The sequence below is a fragment of the Trachypithecus francoisi genome, unplaced genomic scaffold (assembly GCF_009764315.1).
Source record: "Trachypithecus francoisi isolate TF-2019V2 unplaced genomic scaffold, Tfra_2.0 Lachesis_group3, whole genome shotgun sequence".
NCBI lineage: Eukaryota > Metazoa > Chordata > Mammalia > Primates > Cercopithecidae > Trachypithecus > Trachypithecus francoisi.
In genome coordinates, this window is record NW_022681468.1 from 12,235,002 (window position 1) to 12,253,316 (window position 18,315).

The window sequence follows — 18,315 nt, forward strand, 5'->3', positions numbered from 1 at the left end:
CAATCCCTACGGAAATCACTTTGTGGTTAAGAGGGCGCCTCTGGTGTCAGGAATGATAGGCTAACATTCTACAGGCGATAATTACTAGCTACATGGCCTTGGGAAAATTACTAAGCCTTTCTGTCCCTCAGTTTCCTCATCCATAGAATGGGACTGCTGAGAGCATTTATCTTATAGGGACATCAGGAGGATTCAATTGGTTATTTCAGGGAGAGACCTTAGCAGATTGTCTGGTATCAAAACCTCAAGTATTCAGCTGCTGTCAACATTATCATTATAGACTTTGTGATAGAGATTGCAAGGTGCCTGAGAGCCTCGGTTAAATGCCTGACTACATGATTGCTTTTATTGCGGTTGTGCGCTGGTGGTTCATTTGTCCTCAGCTCTGCACTCTGGTTGTTGAGGGAGATCATTCACACAGCCAGGGCTAGGAACTGGTGAGGCAGTTGAGGGGCTCAGTCTGGAAACCCAGAAAGTAGCTGCTTCCCCCAAATTAGGGGTGCTAAAGGGCAGAAGAAGGACATCCCATGATAAAGCTCTGCCCAGCTGCAGGAGCGAGGGGTCCGGGGGCTGTGCTAGATGTGGTCAGGGCTAGGAGCTCTTGAAACAGCCAGGTGGAGCCTAGGCCCTGGGGGTGGAAAGAGGGAAACTGAAAGTGGGCACCCAGAAGCCCGGGAGGCAGGAATTAGCCTTAGAGCAGCAGGTTCCCCTCCCAGCCCTGGGCCTGAGGTCTGGGTGAGCTCAGTTACAAGCTTAAGTGGTCCTGGGCAGGCTGCTGCAGCTGAAGGCAGAAGGAGCCCAGATTCTGGGGTGGAGCTGAGCCTGCATGGGAGGTCAGGGGGCTTGGCTTTGGGGCACAAGTAGCCTCAGAGGTACAGAGTCTGGCAGTCAGCATGGAAAGGCACAAGCAACGTGTCCAAGGAAACTGTTTATTGCTCTCAGGAGACCCAGGACCCTCCAGAGTGAAGAGTCCATGGGCCCCTATGCATGTGGGAGCTAAACAGGCAGTTGCTGTCACCTTCCAAGGATGAGCAGACAGGGCCAGACATGCCCTGGCCACTCGGTGCACAGGGGTCAGGCTGTACCCAGAGACCCAAGCATCCAGCTTCCATTCCAAGCTCCTTACTGAGAGCCCCACTGCTTGATGGCAAGCTCTAGGCTTGCTTGGGATTGGTGACTTTGCTCATAAAGAAGATGTTCTGGGTGTCCATAGGGACGATGATCATCAGGAAGGGCCTGTTGAAACGCACAGTGATTGTTGGGTCCACGAATGCAGAAAGGAGGGTGATTTTGACTCCTGTGGCAGCAGATGCTTCTGTGCCCTCCTCAGACACATCAAGCACAGCCTTGTGGACCACCTGTGGGGAGAGCAGAACATTACTCACGGGAGACACAGATGGGCAGGAAGTCAGCAACCTGCCTGTGTGCCGCTAAGGGGACTAATGTGCATTGAGCACCTAGCACTGGCCTGTCTTTGCACTGTTAAATGTTTGCTCCTCTCAACTCCCCTGCCAACTAGTTTCGCACAGTACTGATGCCTAGATATGCAAATGGAGACCCAGATGCTGTGTGTGATTTGCCCAGAGCCATCGAGGTAAAGGATGGAGCAACTCATATGCATCCCTTTCTGTCCGAGTTGAGAGTCTGTTGCCCCCAAAACAGCCACTACTGTTGGGAGGAAGAGCAAGAGCAATGTAAAGTATTTTTCTTCCAAGCAACATCCTGGCAGCTCTTGACCACAAGAAGCTGCTGCAGAAACCTCCTCGGCCAGGCCAGCATGGCTTTCAGAATCTCTCCTGCTCTAGCTTAAACATCTTTGGGGTTTTCAAGTACTTTTCATGGCCTTGAATTCCTGAACCATACGGGTCTGCTCCTCTACACACACCGTTCTGTTACTTTGCTGTTTGAAAGGTGGAGTACAGCCCTCAATCCAGTGCTGTGTGAGCACAGAGGGCAGACAAGAGCAAAGGGCTGCACGGCCACCCTGCCTTGGCACCTCTGCTTTGAGTAACACAGGCTGAGTGTCCCAAGTCATCTTCTCTCATACTCTGAGCTTATTTTCATCACAATTGCTAGACAGTCATTGTTATTACCTATTGGCATTATCTGCCCAGACAATCCCAAGAGGCGTCTGGCCCTCTGGACAGTGGTTGGGGCAGGGGCTGCAGCCTCAGGTTAGTGTTGAAGCAACTCCCTTGCCCTTGGTGGTTTATTGTGGCTTCCACAGTAAGTATCCAGGCACTGGATACTGGCCAAGAACTATCACTACCATTTTACACATGAAAAGCTGGGGGTGGAGGACTTCAATTGTTTGCCTCCATGGGTAGTAAATGGTGTCGTGTGGAATGGTGTCCATGGCTTTCTGATTCCAAGCCTGGGTGACATTTTGTTGTAGAGGACCAGCCCCTAACACAGCAACAGGAGCTGGGCTATCACTTAGCTCTTCTTGGCTTGGGGGTGTTCCAAGCAGGGTGAGTGTATAATGAGAAATGCACTTGCATTAACCCAAGTTCAAGAGTACCCAAAAGTCCATTTGGCCTTCACCATTCAAGTTCGGATACAAAGGATGAATTGACCCAAGTCTAAAGACTCACCTGAGAGACTGCTAGGTTCCTGGCCCCTGTGATCCCTGACAAGTCAGCCTTGCTGGTGAAAACTTCCTCAATGCCCAGCTGGAGAAGTATGTCTTCCAGGTTATAGTCCCCCGAGATGGAAAACTTTGGCAGGTAGAGCTCATCTATATGTCTAGAATATGAGAAAAAAAAAAAAGTATCTGAACCTCTCTGCTGACCAGTGCCTACCTGCCTCCCATCTTGCAGCATGGTCTTCCCTGGTTTCGTCTACAGTCACCCCCTTCTGACTAGAAATAAATAATCTGTTCCTCAATTTCTTAACCCCTGTCTTTACTCTTCTTGTTCACTAATTATTCATTCAGATCTGCAAGTGTGAAAGGCTCCAGGCAGTGCACCAAGTCTGGAGTTGTGGCCCTGCTCGAGCCTGGTGTTGCCCTTTCCCTGCAGTTTGCAATGCGGTCAAAGCACCTTCACACCAGCAGGGACTCCTGATTGTGTTGAGAGCCTGGACCAGGTCAGCTGCACTGGCTGCATGGCAGTTTGCTTCACGGGAGCACCAGGAAGGCTTCCTGTAGGAGGTGGCATTGAGGCTGAGTCCCAAAGGTGGGAAAGGAGCTAGCTAGGTGAAGAGGTGGGCAGGAGGCAGGTGGAAGAACCTGGAAGGAGGTGGGAGCAGGAGTTGCTCCACAGGGTGGTGGGTGACCTCACTGTCTGAGGGAGCGGGGTAGTGAGGGATGAGGTGGGCCAGGAGCCAGAGGCAGGTCAAAAAGGGCCTGGGGGCCTCTGAGGAGTCTGATTGTATTGGAAGAGCTTTGGGGATCCTGAAACAATCAACTGGAGGTTCCCATCTTGCCTTGCCGGTGGGCACTGTCCCTCAAGCCAGGTGTGGACTGGCATAGAGCAGGCAGCAAGCTGTTAGAGGCCCAAGTCACACCTCCCATCTGTGAGCTCCCCCTCCCTTAGCTTATAGCCCTCTTAAGACGCCTGTCACTGTCTGCCTGGTCTTACAATCACACAGGAGGCTGTGTCTTCCATTAGACTCTGAGTCCCATGAAGGAGGAAGGTGCCCTATTTCTATTTTTATTCATTCATTCATATGTTTGTCCCTTCATTCCATCCTTCATGCAGCCAGTATCTATTGAGCATTCTCTGTGGGCCAGGAGTGTGTGGACCACAGCATTTTGTAAATCTAAGCATTTCGTAAATCTAAAGTGTTTGGAGAATTCTTGCCATTCAAAACTATTTGCTGAGCCCTGCTCCCTGGTGGCTATTTGGTGCTAAAGGAGGAAGGAGTCTGGGAGTAAATGGATGGGTTGGGTAGGACTCCCGTGTTATGGGGTCTCCTGGGATCTAGAGTGAGGAGGGGCTAAGGGTCAGGCAATCCCGAGAGGTTTCCAGCCCTCTGGACAGTGGTTGGGGCAGGGGCTGCAGCCTCAGTTTGTGTTGAAGCAGCTTCCTCGCCCTTGGTGGTTTATTATGGCTTCCCATACAGCACCTCACTGGGTTCTCATAATCACCCAGTGAAAACAGGGGTGGTGGGGAAGGGACACTTCTCTCTATTCAGGAGAGAGCTGAGCTCCAGAGAAGAGCAATGACCTGCTCCAGGTCACACCACCCACCATGGTCTGAACCCAAGGCTGGTGCTTCTCCCTCCCTACCCTGCACAGTTGCCCACATGCACTCCCTGGGCCCACTGCAGGGTCTAGGCCCAGAACTACTGCGCCACCTCACTGTGTCCCCATGAAATCGGTCAGCTCAATTCCATGTGCCCAGCCTGTTCTTCTACCCTCAGATTTATCTGGAATGTAACCACTTCTCACATGCATGGCTCCCTCCTGGGTCCCAGCCACAGTGGGTTCCCACCTCGTGTCTGTACCTGGTTCCTGCAGGTGTCAACGACTCCACGCCTGTTCTATAGTTATTCTCCTCTTAGCAGCCAGGATTAGTATTTTAAAACAACACTCGGATCGTCGCACTCCTCCAAACCTCCTGATGGCTCTCCATTTCACAGAGAGGAGGAAGGACAAGGTTTTCTAGGGGTCTACGTGGCCCTACATAAGCTGCTCCACCCCTTTGGGGATTCCTGACCTCTCTCAACTCTCTTCTCACTCGCTTTGCTCCAGCCACTCTGGCCTCGCTCTTCCTTGAACGTATCAAGTTCACTTCCACCTCAGAGGCTTTGCACTGACTGTTCCCTCTGCCAGGAATGCTTTTTCTTGATATACCAACACAACTCCACCCCTCCCCTCTGTTATATGGATGCTCAGACATCACCTAATGGCCACTCTATTTAAAATCACAAGCTAACACAAGTTCCAGTTTTCCTGATCCTTTCATCCTCCTCTACTGAGTTTCTATCCCCCTACTCAATTTCTCGCCTTCTAACATATCACGTAACTTATTTGTTATATTTATTTATTGCCTCTCTCCTCTCCTATCACAAAGTAAGTTCCAAGAGGGCAGGGAATCTTGTGTTTTATTTACTGATTTACCCTCAGGGTGCAAATTAGTGTCTGACACATGGTAGGTGCTCAGTTAATCATGCAGCAAATGCTGAGCAAATGAATAAATATAGTGGTCCACCAGTGCAGAGATGATTCTCAGTGTCCATCTCACCACAGCCCTCAACTGATCACAATTCCTTCTGTTTCTCTCTCCCTTCAAGAGATTGAGACCAGGAGAGACCATGCATGAGTGTTTGGGACTGTGCAAAAGATTTCTCATGACTTAGAACATACTGGAGTCAGAGGAAGCCTCAGCCCCTTGTCCTGTCTGATGTCATCATCTTAAAGAAGAAGAAGAAAAAATCAAGCCCAAAGCCACCCAGGCAGCACAGGGCAAAGTAAGTGTAAATTTCACCTGCCCCTGTACGAGTTCTCCCACCACTATGCCCTTGTCCCTGGTCATTGGTGAGACCTTGACTTGGTGAGATGTGGGGTCTTGGAGGGCCAGGAAGAATCACCTGAACTCCAGCGAGTCTTTCCACCGCTTCAGGGTCTCTGGGAGCAGCATGGCTTCCACTTCCTCCATCTTGTCTTGATCAGGGAGGATGAAGAGTGCGCTAGCATTGCCTGTGTACTTCAGCTCCACTACGGTGCAGGACAGCTCCTCGTCCCGGAAGTAAGGTGTAGTCACGTGCTGCAAACTCATCATGGGCACCTTTACCCACCTTCTCTTGCTCCAGTAGAACCTTGACTCATGAGTATCATGGGGGTCAAAGGGCATCTTCCATTTGGCTGAAGGTGGAGCAAGCAGTTGAGAGATGTATGAGTGCAAGGGTCACCCTGCCTTGACTCTGCTTCCCTAGCAGTGGAAGTGCCCAGAGTCCCTCACAGAAGTGACCCTGCTTTGGCTTAGAGAAGTAGTTTGGCAATAGTAAAAGTTATTGGGGGTGAGGGAGAGCCCAGCAGGCTTGGATTGGGAAAAGAGCCATGAAAGAAAGACCTAGTTTCTTGTGCTAAATGAGAAATCAATAGAAATCTGGTAATAAGATGTGCAAGAGAGAGAGAGAGAGAGAAGGTTTAGGGAAAATGAGGGAAAGAGGCATGACAACACTTGGGAGGCTGGTGCTTGAGGAGAAATGGGACAGTTTTGGTTCCTTAAAAGGAAAAATGTTTCATTAGCAATTGTTACTCACTGGCATTACAGGGATGTGAACATATAACAGTGGTTTGTGGGAGGGCTTTGGGGGGAAATAGGAGGAAAGAGACTGGGTTCTGTATGTGAGTTGATGAGGGCAGACAGAAGAGATGCCGATCAGGGTGAATGAGGGGAGGAACAGGGAGAATCTTAGTGGAAGATAGAACTCAGAGCCAGGAGAGACCATGGAAATAAAAGCCTAGGGACACTTGTGACATCTTAGGGGGTGGGGGTTTTGGACATCACAAAAGCCATGAACTGGCTATGGTCCTCAGCTCATATGTAGCTCATGTCCACCTCTACAAACCATGAATATCCAGCTAAGACTTGCCCTGGATTTGGTGTCTGTCTGGCCGAGAATTCAATTGTGGGTATTCTGACTCTGAGGCTGCCTAGGTTTTCAGTGTTGCAAAGGTAAAATTCCATGAAACTGCCTCTGGCACCTTTAGCTATCACAAACATGAAATGCAGTCTGACTCCTAGCTAGACTGACATAATTCCTCTCACTAAAGGCCTATTTACCACAGTAAAGAGAAAGAGAAAATCTTGAAAGAGGTAGAGGTAGGGGCAGAGGGAGGAAAACTCCACCTTATGTAAAAAGGAATAAGGATGAAAATGACAGCAGACTTCTCATCAGAAACTATGCAAGCAAGAGAAGAATGGAGTAAAATATTTAAAATGTTGAAAATTCCATGAAACTCGTTCTTTGGGAATTACGACATAGGCCCATGATTTGCATGAATTTAGTTGGGTACAATTATTTTCCTCCTTTAGAACAGGGGTCAGGAAACTATAGCCTGTAAGCCAATACAGCCTCGGCTTATTTCTGTGTGTACCTAAAGCTAAGAATGGTGCTTATATTTTTCAAAGGTTGTGAAAAAAATGAAGAGGAAAGAGAAGATGAAGAAGAAGCAGAGGAGGAAGATGAAAAGAAGAATCTGCAAAAGGGACCTCATGTGGACCACACAGCCCAATACTTACTACTATGTCCTTTACAGAAAAAAATTGTCAATTCTTTCTCTAGGTTGTGGGCTCCACAATCTGTCACCTCCATTCTTGGTTTTGGGAGGTGCTTGGTAAAAGCTGATAAAGTCACAAATGGCTTTACATTAAGGGCTAAAATGAGGCAGAAAAAGGAATTTTCAAATGGGCCCAGGCCAATTTTGAATGTTTAATTATTTGCTTTTCTGGACTTCATGTCTCCTACCTAACAAATGGCAACACCACCATCCACCTTTCAGAGCTGCTGCAAGGATTAAATGAGGTATTGCATGTGTATGGCTGGTGAGAGTAGGTGCTCAATAAATGGGAGCTTCTTCCCTTTCTTTCTTTATTTTGGTTTTCCTTTCCATAATTGTAATGAGAGCCAGCTTCTTGGTGGCCTTACATTCTCTTGAGCCCTCATCTTCCTTCTTGACACTTCCCCACCTTTGGACTTTTAGGACCAAAATAACAGTCCATCTTTCCTTCCCCCTCCCCAAAGACCTTCTCAGCTTCTCTGGTCCCTGCAACCTCCCAACATGGAATGACTGGGGACAAATCTAATTGTAAAGACCCCTCGGAGCAAGGACCCATCTCAGGGTAGGAGATATTTCAGTTGAACAGGTGTCCCCGTCACGAATTGCAGCAGCCATTCAGGTGCTTCTGTGGCCTCCATGTGAGGGCAGTACCATGGAGCACCTTCTCATATTACCCAGGGCACCGAGTTCCTCTGGGGCCTTTCAGCTGGCCAGATCTCCAGCATGGGTCCCTGCCAGGAAGACAGGCTGCTGTGGGGACCCCGACTGCTGCCTTGTATGCCGGAATGGGGAGAGGGATAGGTTTGCTGGATGAGATCACCATCCAGGCTCTACAAGCCTTTAAATCTTCTCACATCTGGCCCCATCTCCCCCCATTTCTGTCTGCCAGTCACCAAGTTTTCTGATTCTGCCTCCTTAACATCTTCTGACATCCTCAACTATTCAACTGAGGGCCCGAATGTCTGGTTAGACTAGTGTCTTTAGTATCCGATCTCTGCTTGACTTGACTTATCTCTTCTGTAATGGCCTTCCCTTCTTTTTCTATCTGGATTTAAGAGAAAAGAAGAAAACAGTTTTCTAGTGGAAACCTTCCTTTCTTGAATTCCCATCTTCTGCCCCTGGTTGAATGCCCCCTCTCTCTTACTTTCAGCTGAATACATAGTTCTAGCATCATTGGGTGAGTCAATCCTCGCATGCTCGCGGGTCTAGCGGGTGCAGTGGAAGAGGAAGAGCAGAAAGGGAGGGAACAAGCGCTCCAGGGTTCTGAGCTGGGACTGTCTCAGCCTGAAGCTCATGCATGCTCAGCCCCCTCCACCTTCTACAGGGCGGCTCCAGCAGTGACCAAGCCTCATCACATACACTGTATGTAAACCAGGCTGAGGCAGGGAGCCAAACTGGCACCTGGAGAGTGACTAGAGGTCAACAGAGGAAGGGGAGGGGCCCTGCAGGTCTCCACTCCAGGAGGACCAGAGCACTGAACAATGAGAGGAGTGGGAGCTTCCAGGGGAGGTTGGAGACATGGGGCCAGCTCCACTGCCCACCTGTTTACCACCTGCCTGTTTCCCATTGGTAGAGGCAGGTGGGGAGGGAAAGCTGGGCTGGCTACTGTGTCCTGGAGGGGAGAGTCCTAGCACAGGGCTAGGTGGTAGGAGGGGAGAACACAGGAAACTCAAAGAACAAATGTCATGTGAGGCATGGAGTAGTCTTAGAGGGAGATCTGGATCCACACATTCATTTACAGATGAAAACCCAGGCCCGGGAGATGAAGCGGCTTGCCCAGGAATCAACCAACAGCCCCCAAGCAGGACTCTGCCTCCAAGCAGCTCATGTCTCCTAAGCACCTTTCCACCCTCTGGCTCAGTGATCACTCTTTGAGTCCCTATCTCTTTTTTTTTGTCCCCATCTGGACTGCGGGTTCCAGGAGACAGAAGCTACCTGCTTGCACTCTGCCCCTTCGGAGCTTTTAGGTTGAGATTTGCATTGGTTGAGTTTCTATCAGTGGGATTGGGCTCCGGACCAGTTAGAATCTGGCAAAGGGCCATGTCTTGGATACCGCCCATCCTTGAGGCTCTTCCCCAGATGGGAACAATGCCATTTCTGCCCTCATTTGTTATGTGTCAATGACACATTTTTAAAAATAGTTAAAGATGATAGCAGAGCAGAATCGTAGAATCTTGGAAGTGGCCAGGCTCCTTGAGGATTATCTTCCCCTGTGAAGCTGGCCCTAGCCCCACCTGGCTGCCTCCAGACACCAAGGTCCCTGGCTGGACCATCTCCTCCCACATGTGCAGGGTAGAAGCCCCAGGTGCATCCAGACAGAGGGGCTTCCTGGCCCAGTCTAGCGGCGCCCCTGCAAGGAGGGAGCTGTAGCTCCTGCGCGCCCTGGAGTGATTTGAAAGGAGAGCTCCTTCTTTCTGTTTGCCAGACAAGTATAAATCAGAGTGGAAAGCACCACACTGACTCAGACCAAGGGCTGATGGGCCCCACTGAGTTATGTCTTGGAAGGACAAACCGTAATTTGGAAAAACCCCACAGGAGACGGCGATGCCTATGGGCAGGGCGGGGCCTTGGTGCCCATGCTGCCCCCACGTCGTGGGCACTCTCCTCTACAGTAGTTTGCCTAATAACACTGTTGTTGAGTCAGGACAGAAATAGTCCTGAGGCTCGAAACTAAACATCCACCTCTTCTGAACCCCAAGCCAGGCACTCACCTTTAAAGAAGATGTAATTCACCAGGACCATCACTGTCTGCGAGTCAAGGTCCTTGATCAGATCTGTGATTTTCCCCCTGGTTCTGTTCTTCACGTAGTCGTTGATGAGCTTCTTAGCCACAGCTGAGTCCTGAAAGTCAGTGGCAAAGGCTTCGGAGCCATACAGCCTCTTGGCATCCTCTATGAACCTGTCCAGCAGACTGAGCTGCTCTTCGACGAACATGGCATTTCCCATACTCAGCTGCAGCTCGTTGCTGGACTGGTTGAGGGTGCGCAGGAGGTGCTGGAAGCTCTGGTGAATTTCTGCCTCAGAAGTCTCCGTGAGGTTGAACTTGAGGCCTCTGAGAATCTCCATCAGGGTGGTATTTCGGGCCCCCAGAGACAGGAAGGCCAAGGCAGTGGAGATGCTCAGCGGGGAGAAGATGACATTCTTACCAGGGTTCTTCAGAACCAACTGCTTGTACAGGCTGAAAGCGAAGTCCACGTTGGCGGAGGTTAATCCGAGGCCCACATGTGTTCCCCGGTCTTGGTCCTCCTGGGTCAGATTCTCCTTGTCAAGTGGGCTGTTAGGGTGGCAGAGGACAGCAGGGCAGAACCCAGCCACCAAGATCCCCAGAGCCAGGAGAGGTAACATTCTCTCCATTTTCAACTCTGCAAAGCAAAGATTCTTTAAGTCTCAGAGGGCCAGATGGAGCCCTGACCACCTCCCACTGCCCCCCATCCGGCCTGCATCCTGGTCCCTGTTCTGCTGCCTCTTGCTAGCTTTGGAACCTCTCTCAGGTGGGCGCTCTCTGGGGTCCCCGACACACATCACTGTGCTTCCTTTCATCCTTTGAGGTAAGTGCCATAATTGTTGCCATTTTTTTTTTCCAGTGGAAAAATTGGCCACAGAGTGGTGAGGGGGCTTGCCCAAGGCCATACAGCAAACAGGTAAAGGAGTCCAGTGGGCAGCCAGGTTTGCCTGGCACCTCGGTCTGGAAGCTGATGGGGGGTCCGAGGTTCAGTCCAATCAGATTGCCTGCTCCTCTCCTGCTTGGTGAGCGGACCTCATCCTAGGGGATTAGAAAGCAGGGGCTCCCTTCCCCTAGTCCCCCAACTGCCACCAAAGTACAACCCAGGGATGAAGGAGCCCTAGACAGAGTCAGAGGCCACAGTGACTCTCCCAGCCTCTAGATGACATGTGGTGTGGCCTTCGCAGGCCTCCACGGTGTGATGCTGGGTTGTAGTGAGAATTGACTGAGAGAGGGAAATGAACGTCCCCGGTACAATGTCTGGAGCCTAGATGGCCCTGACAATGGTCGGCATCAAAACCAGAGAAAGGCAAATGTTCTTTTCTGTCCCTGCCAGGTTGCCACGTGGCATCTGTGTGCACCATAAGCCTGGAAGGGCCTCCTAGTGGGGAGAAGGCAGAGAGGGCTTTGGATTCTCCCAGACTTGGACTAGCATTTTATTTTGGCCATTGATTGCTGTGTAGTGGCAAGCAGGTGACTGAACCTCTCTGAACCTGCTTCCATCTCTGCACAACATGTTAAATGGCTCAGGTGAGATAAATAATGAAGGCACCTGGTTCATACTAGATGTACCGGGAGTCACAACCTCCCATACTACCCCACGCCTGAAACTACAAGCCAGAGAAGAGCCATGAGCTACTACACAAGATACCCTGGAAGGGCTGAGTTCCAAGCCGGTGACTGCAGCAAACAAGATTATTCACCTTCAGCCTCCACCCACTCAGTCCTAGAATTCAGAAGAGAAAAGCAGTGGCTTGGGTGCTGGGGAGAAGAGCAGGGAAGAGAGGGGAGTGGAAGGGAGGGGAGGGGAGAGAGGTGGAGAGAGGAGGAGAAGAAGAAGAGGGCAAGAGAGAGGGGAAGGAGGGGAGGCCAGTGGAAATGCCTTTGGCCAAGCCCAGGGACAGAGGTAGCTTGTTTGCTTCAACTGTTTACTCTCAGGCTGATGCAACCATTTCTCTGGATAAATGTCAGACAATATTTTTCTCCAGAATTATTTCAGGGACAAAGGCTTGTCTTTTCTGTTTGGGCAAGTTGGAGGGCTGGCTGTTTCCCAGCAGTTTGTCTTTTCTGTTGCTGAACAGAGACACAGCCCATCTGTCGACTTGGCCAGGGGTCCTTCTGGGGAAGTGGAGCCCCCAAGGCAGCCCCATGGAGACCCTGAAATCACCGTGAGGCCTGTGGCCTCTGTTTAGAGGGACCCAGTGCAATAATCACATCTGCCACATGTTCTGAGAGCTGCACCCTGCTCCAGGCAAGAGGACAGCACCTCTTCCCTGAGGGCCAGATGCATAGCGGACTCGAACCAGAATCTGTAAGTATCAAGGCAGAAATGATCATAGAGGCCCCAGGGCACCTCCGCCCTTTGCAGGTGTGAAAACCCAGACACAGAGGATGCCTCTAAAAAAGGCACGGGGAATCAGCGGCAGCCCAGAGCAGTCCCCTGGCCCCTAACACCTGAGCACACCTCCTCCTGGCCTCGGCTCACCCCTCACACTCTCCAGGCTGCCCCCTAAAACTCTCCTGGAAAAACAGATTCCTCCGCTCCCAGGATGTAAAACATCCTGGGTTACCTGCTTCAGGGAGCTGGATGTAGCTGGTGGATACCAAAGCCGTCTGTCTGGAGTGGTGGATTTTCATGAATGCTGAGGCTTATTTATTCCTGCAGAGAACTCCTCCCCCTGCTTGAGAAATGCCAGGACAACCAAGTGTTCTGTTCTCAGACTGGAAATGACCAGATGATAATTTCTGGTAACACTGGCTTGTTGGACCCACTCAAATAACCTGGTTATGGGAATAGCTCTAATCTCTTCCTTAAAACGTCAAACAAACACACAAAAAATCCTTTGTCATGTTAGTTTTTATCTGCTTTTTAAATACTCATTAAAAAACATGGAAGGCCGGGCGCGGTGGCTCAAGCCTGTAATCCCAGCACTTTGGGAGGCCGAGGCGGGTGGATCACAAGGTCAGGAGATCGAGACCCTCCTGGCTAACACGGTGAAACCCCGTCTCTACTAAAAATACAAAAAAACTAGCCGGGCGCGGTGGTGGGCGCCTGTAGTCCCAGCTACCCGGGAGGCTGAGGCGGGAGAATGGCGGGAACCTGGGAGGCGGAGCTTGCAGTAAGCCGAGATCGCCCCACTGCCCTCCAGTCCCGGCAACAGAGCGAGACTCCGTCTCAAAAAAAAAAAACAAACAAAAAAAAAAAACATGGAAAAACTCAGAAGGACTTTGGAAAATATCCCCCAGCACTTTGCTACCTGGAGAGGACCCCAACTAACATTTTGGTGTATTTCTTTTTTTATTTCTTTTTATTTTATTTTATTTATTTATTTATTTATTTATTTTTTTGAGATGGAGTCTCGCTCTGTCGCCCAGGCTGGAGTGCAGTGGCCGGATCTCAGCTCACTGCAAGCTCCGCCCCCCAGGTTTACACCATTCTCCTGCCTCAGCCTCCCGAGTAACTCGGACTACAGGCGCCGCCACCTCGCCCGGCTAGTTTTTTTGTATTTTTTAGTGGAGACGGGGTTTCACCATATTAGCCAGGATTGTCTCGATCTCCTGACCTCGTGATCCGCCCGTCTCGGCCTCCCAAAGTGCTGGGATTACAGGCTTGAGCCACCGCGCCCGGCCTTTCTTTTTATTTTTTATTTTTATTTTGAGATGGAGTCTTGCTGTGTCACTCAGGCTGGAGTACAGTGGTGTGATCTCAGCTCACTGTAACCTCTGCCTCCCAGGTTTAAGCAATTCTTCTGTCTCAGCCTCCTGAGTAGCTGGGACTACAGGCACACACCACCACGACTGGCTAATTTTTGTATTTTTAGTAGAGATGGGGTTTCACCATGTTGGTCAGGCTGGTCTCAAACTCCTGACCTCGTGATCCACCCTCCTCAGCCTCCCAAAGTGCTGGGATTACAGGCATGAGCCACCCCACCCGGCCACTTTTTGGTGTATTTCTAAGGCACTTTTCTTTGGTGTCTGTGTGTGTGTGTGTGTGTGTGTGTGTGTGGCTGCGTGTGTGTCTGTCTGTGTGATGTGAATGTCCATATACAAACCTAGATAAATTTTTAAAATACAGGACTCTATTTTTCTGTAGATCAATTGCATTTTGGGCACCCCTTCACCAACTCCAGAGAGTAGGGCACCTAGAGAGAGGTGAGGAGGGGAGCTTTCAGGGAGCACAGGTGTTGTGAGGAACCCCTTGTCCTCAGGCTCTCTCTGTGGGGGCGTCCTCATCCTTGGCCTCTGCCCTGCTGAGCCTCTGCTATTGGTTCACCCGAACAAGTGGTTGTCCCTCCTCCCCGGCCTTCAGGTATCCTTGGGCCTCTCTCTTAGCTAGTCCGGGGTCTTTCTTTGGCTCATCAAAAAAAATAATAATAAATCTTGGCCGGGAGTGGTGGCTCATGCTGGTAATCCCAGCGGAGACTGAGGGGAGCAGACCACCTGAGGTCAGGAGTCCGTGACCAGCTTGGCCAACATGGCAAAACTCCATCTTTACTGAAAATACCAAAAAAAAAAAAAAATTAGCCGGGCATCATGGCGCATGCATATAATCCCAGCTACTTGGAGGCTGAGGCAGGAGAATTTCTTGAACCCAGAAGGCAGAGGTTGCAGTGAGCTGAGATCATGCCACTACACTCCAGCCTGGGTGACACAGCGAGACTCTGTTTCAAAAAAAAAAAAAAAAAACCCTTCCTCATGGTCACAGTCCCCATCTACGATGGCTGTGACAGGCCTCTCTAGAGGACATGCTTTGGAGGCCACTGGACCAGTGGGGAGGTTCTAGCTCTGGCACCAGCCAACCTGGCTTGAATCTCTGATGTCTGACTCACCAACTGACTCACTTCAAACTAATCATGGGAAATCTCTACAGCTTAATTTCCTGGTGTCTAAGATGCAAAGTAATATTCCCTGACAAAATGGTAATCAACATGAAATGAAATTATATTAAATGTACGCTCTACGAGGACAGCAGTTTTTGTTTGTCTGTTGTGATAGTGCTGCATCTTTAGAGTACTTACATATTGTTGACTGTAAGGCACTAAGATGACCAATACTGTCTGGGTCCATCTTCCTTAAATGACTTTCAGACTCCCAGTTTCAGAATTGGATATGTGTGTGTGTGTGTGTATGTGTGTGTATCTTTATATCTCTGTCTATATATGTTGTGTATCTATATATACATATACACACATATATAATATATATATTTTTATATATTATGTATATTATATATTTTATATGTTATATATGTGTGTGTGTGTGTGGTGTGTGTGTGGCTGCGTGTGTGTCTGTCTGTGTGATGTGAATGTCCATATACAAACCTAGATAAATTTTTAAAATACAGGACTCTATTTTTCTGTAGATCAATTGCATTTTGGGCACCCCTTCACCAACTCCAGAGAGTAGGGCACCTAGAGAGAGGTGAGGAGGGAGCTTTCAGGGAGCACAGGTGTTGTGAGGAACCCCTTGTCCTCAGGCTCTCTCTGTGGGGGCGTCCTCATCCTTGGCCTCTGCCCTGCTGAGCCTCTGCTATTGGTTCACCCGAACAGTGGTTGTCCCTCCTCCCCGGCCTTCAGGTATCCTTGGGCCTCTCTCTTAGCTAGTCCGGGTCTTTCTTTGGCTCATCAAAAAAAATAATAATAAATCTTGGCCGGGAGTGGTGGCTCATGCTGGTAATCCCAGCGGAGACTGAGGGGAGCAGACCACCTGAGGTCAGGAGTCCGTGACCAGCTTGGCCAACATGGCAAAACTCCATCTTTACTGAAAATACCAAAAAAAAAAAAAAAATTAGCCGGGCATCATGGCGCATGCATATAATCCCAGCTACTTGGGAGGCTGAGGCAGGAGAATTTCTTGAACCCAGAAGGCAGAGGTTGCAGTGAGCTGAGATCATGCCACTACACTCCAGCCTGGGTGACACAGCGAGACTCTGTTTCAAAAAAAAAAAAAAAAAACCCTTCCTCTTGATTCCTCATGGTCACAGTCCCCATCTACGATGGCTGTGACAGGCCTCTCTAGAGGACATGCTTTGGAGGCCACTGGACCAGTGGGGAGGTTCTAGCTCTGGCACCAGCCAACCTGGCTTGAATCTCTGATGTCTGACTCACCAACTGACTCACTTCAAACTAATCATGGGAAATCTCTACAGCTTAATTTCCTGGTGTCTAAGATGCAAAGTAATATTCCCTGACAAAATGGTAATCAACATGAAATGAAATTATATTAAATGTACGCTCTACGAGGACAGCAGTTTTTGTTTGTCTGTTGTGATAGTGCTGCATCTTTAGAGTACTTACATATTTGTTGACTGTAAGGCACTAAGATGACCAATAACTGTCTGGGTCCATCTTCCTTAAATGACTTTCAGACTCCCAGTTTCAGAATTGGATATGTGTGTGTGTGTGTGTGTATGTGTGTGTATCTTTATATATCTCTGTCTATATATGTGTGTGTATCTATATATACATATACACACATATATAATATATATATTTTTATATATTATGTATATATTATATATTTTATATGTTATATATGTGTGTGTGTGTGTGTGTGTGTATGTGTGTATATATATATATAGAGAGAGAGAGTCTCGCTCTGTCACCCAGGCTGGAGTGTAGTGGTTCAATCACTGCTCATTGCTCACTGAAGACTCTGACTCCTGGACTCAAGATAGGCTGCCACCTCAGTCTTCCGAGCAGCTGGGACCACAGGTGCACAACACTATGTCTGGCCAATTTTTAAGTTTTTATTTTTTGTAGAGGCAGGGTTTCATTGTGTTGCCCAGGCTCGTCTTGAAATCCTGGCCTCCAGGCATCCTCCCACCTCAGCCTCCCAAAGCGCTGGAATTATGGGTGTGAACCACTGTACCTGGCCAATACATATGTTTAAGTTACATAGAATCTTAAAGAAATAGTGGCTAACATGAGACTGAAGTTCATTTCCCTCTCATGCAGGTCCAGTTGGAGGCAGTGGGTTGATAGGGTGGCTCCACATTGTCAGAAACCACATCCTCCTGTCTGGCTGCTCAGCTGCCCCTCCATGTCTGTGTGTCTGGGCTAAGATGGCTTACTGCTATCCACCTTCCAGCCCATAGAAAGGACCACAGGGAAAGGGAAGGGCACAACCTTTCTTTTGAAAGGAATGCTTTAAACACTGCCTGTTATTTCCACTTGTGTTCCATTGGCCGGAGTTGTGTCCCATGGCCACACCTAGTTACAAAGGAAGTTGTGCAGTGCAGTCAAGATTCTAGGTAGTCACCTCTCAGCTAAAAATTCAGAGTTCCATTACCCTGAGAGAGGCAAAGAGAGTGGATATTAGGGATGACTAGTCGTCTTTCCTCAGAGCATTACCTGAGTGTACTCAAGTTCTCCAGCCTCAGAAGAGCATCATTTTCTTTCTTTCTTTCTTTTTTTAAATTATACTTTAAGTTTTGGGGTACATATGCACAATGTGCAGGTTTGTTACATAGGTATACATGTGCCATGTTGGTTTGCTGCACCCATCAACTCGTCACTTATGTTTGTAATGACGTAATTATATAACATCATTATATTATTTCTCCTAATGCTATCCCTCCGCCAGCCCCTAATCCTCCAACAGGCCCCAGTGTGTGATGTTCCCCTCCCTGTGTCCATATGTTCTCATTGTTCAGCTCTCACTTATGAGTGAGAACATGTGGTGTTTGGTTTTCTGTCCTTGTGATAGCTTGCTGAGAATGATGGTTTCCAGCTTCATCCCTGTCCCTGAAAAGGACATGAACTCATCCTTTTTTATGGCTGCATAGTATTACATGGTGTATATGTGCCACATTTCCTTTATCCAGTCTATTATTGTTGGACATTTGGCTTGGTTCCAAGTCTTTGCTAGTGTGAATGGTGCCACAATAAACATACGTGTACATATGTCTTTATAGTAGCATGATTTATAATCCTTTGGGTACATACCCAGTAATGGGATTACTGGGTCAAGTTGTATTTCTAGTTCTAGATCCTTGAGGAATCACCACACTGTCTTCCACAATGGTTGAACTAATTTACACTCCCACCAACAGTGTAAAAGCATTTCTATTTATCCACATCCTCACTGGCATCTGTTGTTTCCTGACTTTTTAATGATCCCCATTCTAACTGCCATGAGATGGTATCTCATTGTGGTTTTGCTTTGCATTTCTCTATGGACCAGTGATGATGAGCATTTTTTCATATGTCTGTTGGCTGCATAGATGTCTTCTTTCGAGAAGTGTCTGTTCATATCCTTTGCCCAATTTTTGATGGGATTGTTTGTTTTTTTCTTGTACATTTGTGTAGGCTCTTTGTAGATTCTGGATATTAGCCCTTTGTCAGATGGATAGATTGCAAAA

General features: G+C 48.8%; 1 protein-coding gene across 1 annotated transcript; it reads right to left on the reverse strand.

The window, feature by feature from the left end:
* Positions 1 to 913: 913 nt before the first annotated feature.
* Positions 914 to 12,642, reverse strand: SERPINA3 (serpin family A member 3). The gene is made up of 5 exons (XM_033191460.1): positions 12,524 to 12,642; positions 9,943 to 10,593; positions 5,536 to 5,809; positions 2,595 to 2,745; positions 914 to 1,358 (listed from the first exon to the last, which is right to left on the reverse strand). Exons 1-5 carry the CDS (start codon positions 12,588 to 12,590, stop codon positions 1,155 to 1,157), a joined length of 1,347 nt encoding a protein of 448 aa, XP_033047351.1. The 5' UTR covers positions 12,591 to 12,642; the 3' UTR covers positions 914 to 1,154.
* Between the last annotated feature and the right edge of the window lie 5,673 nt (positions 12,643 to 18,315).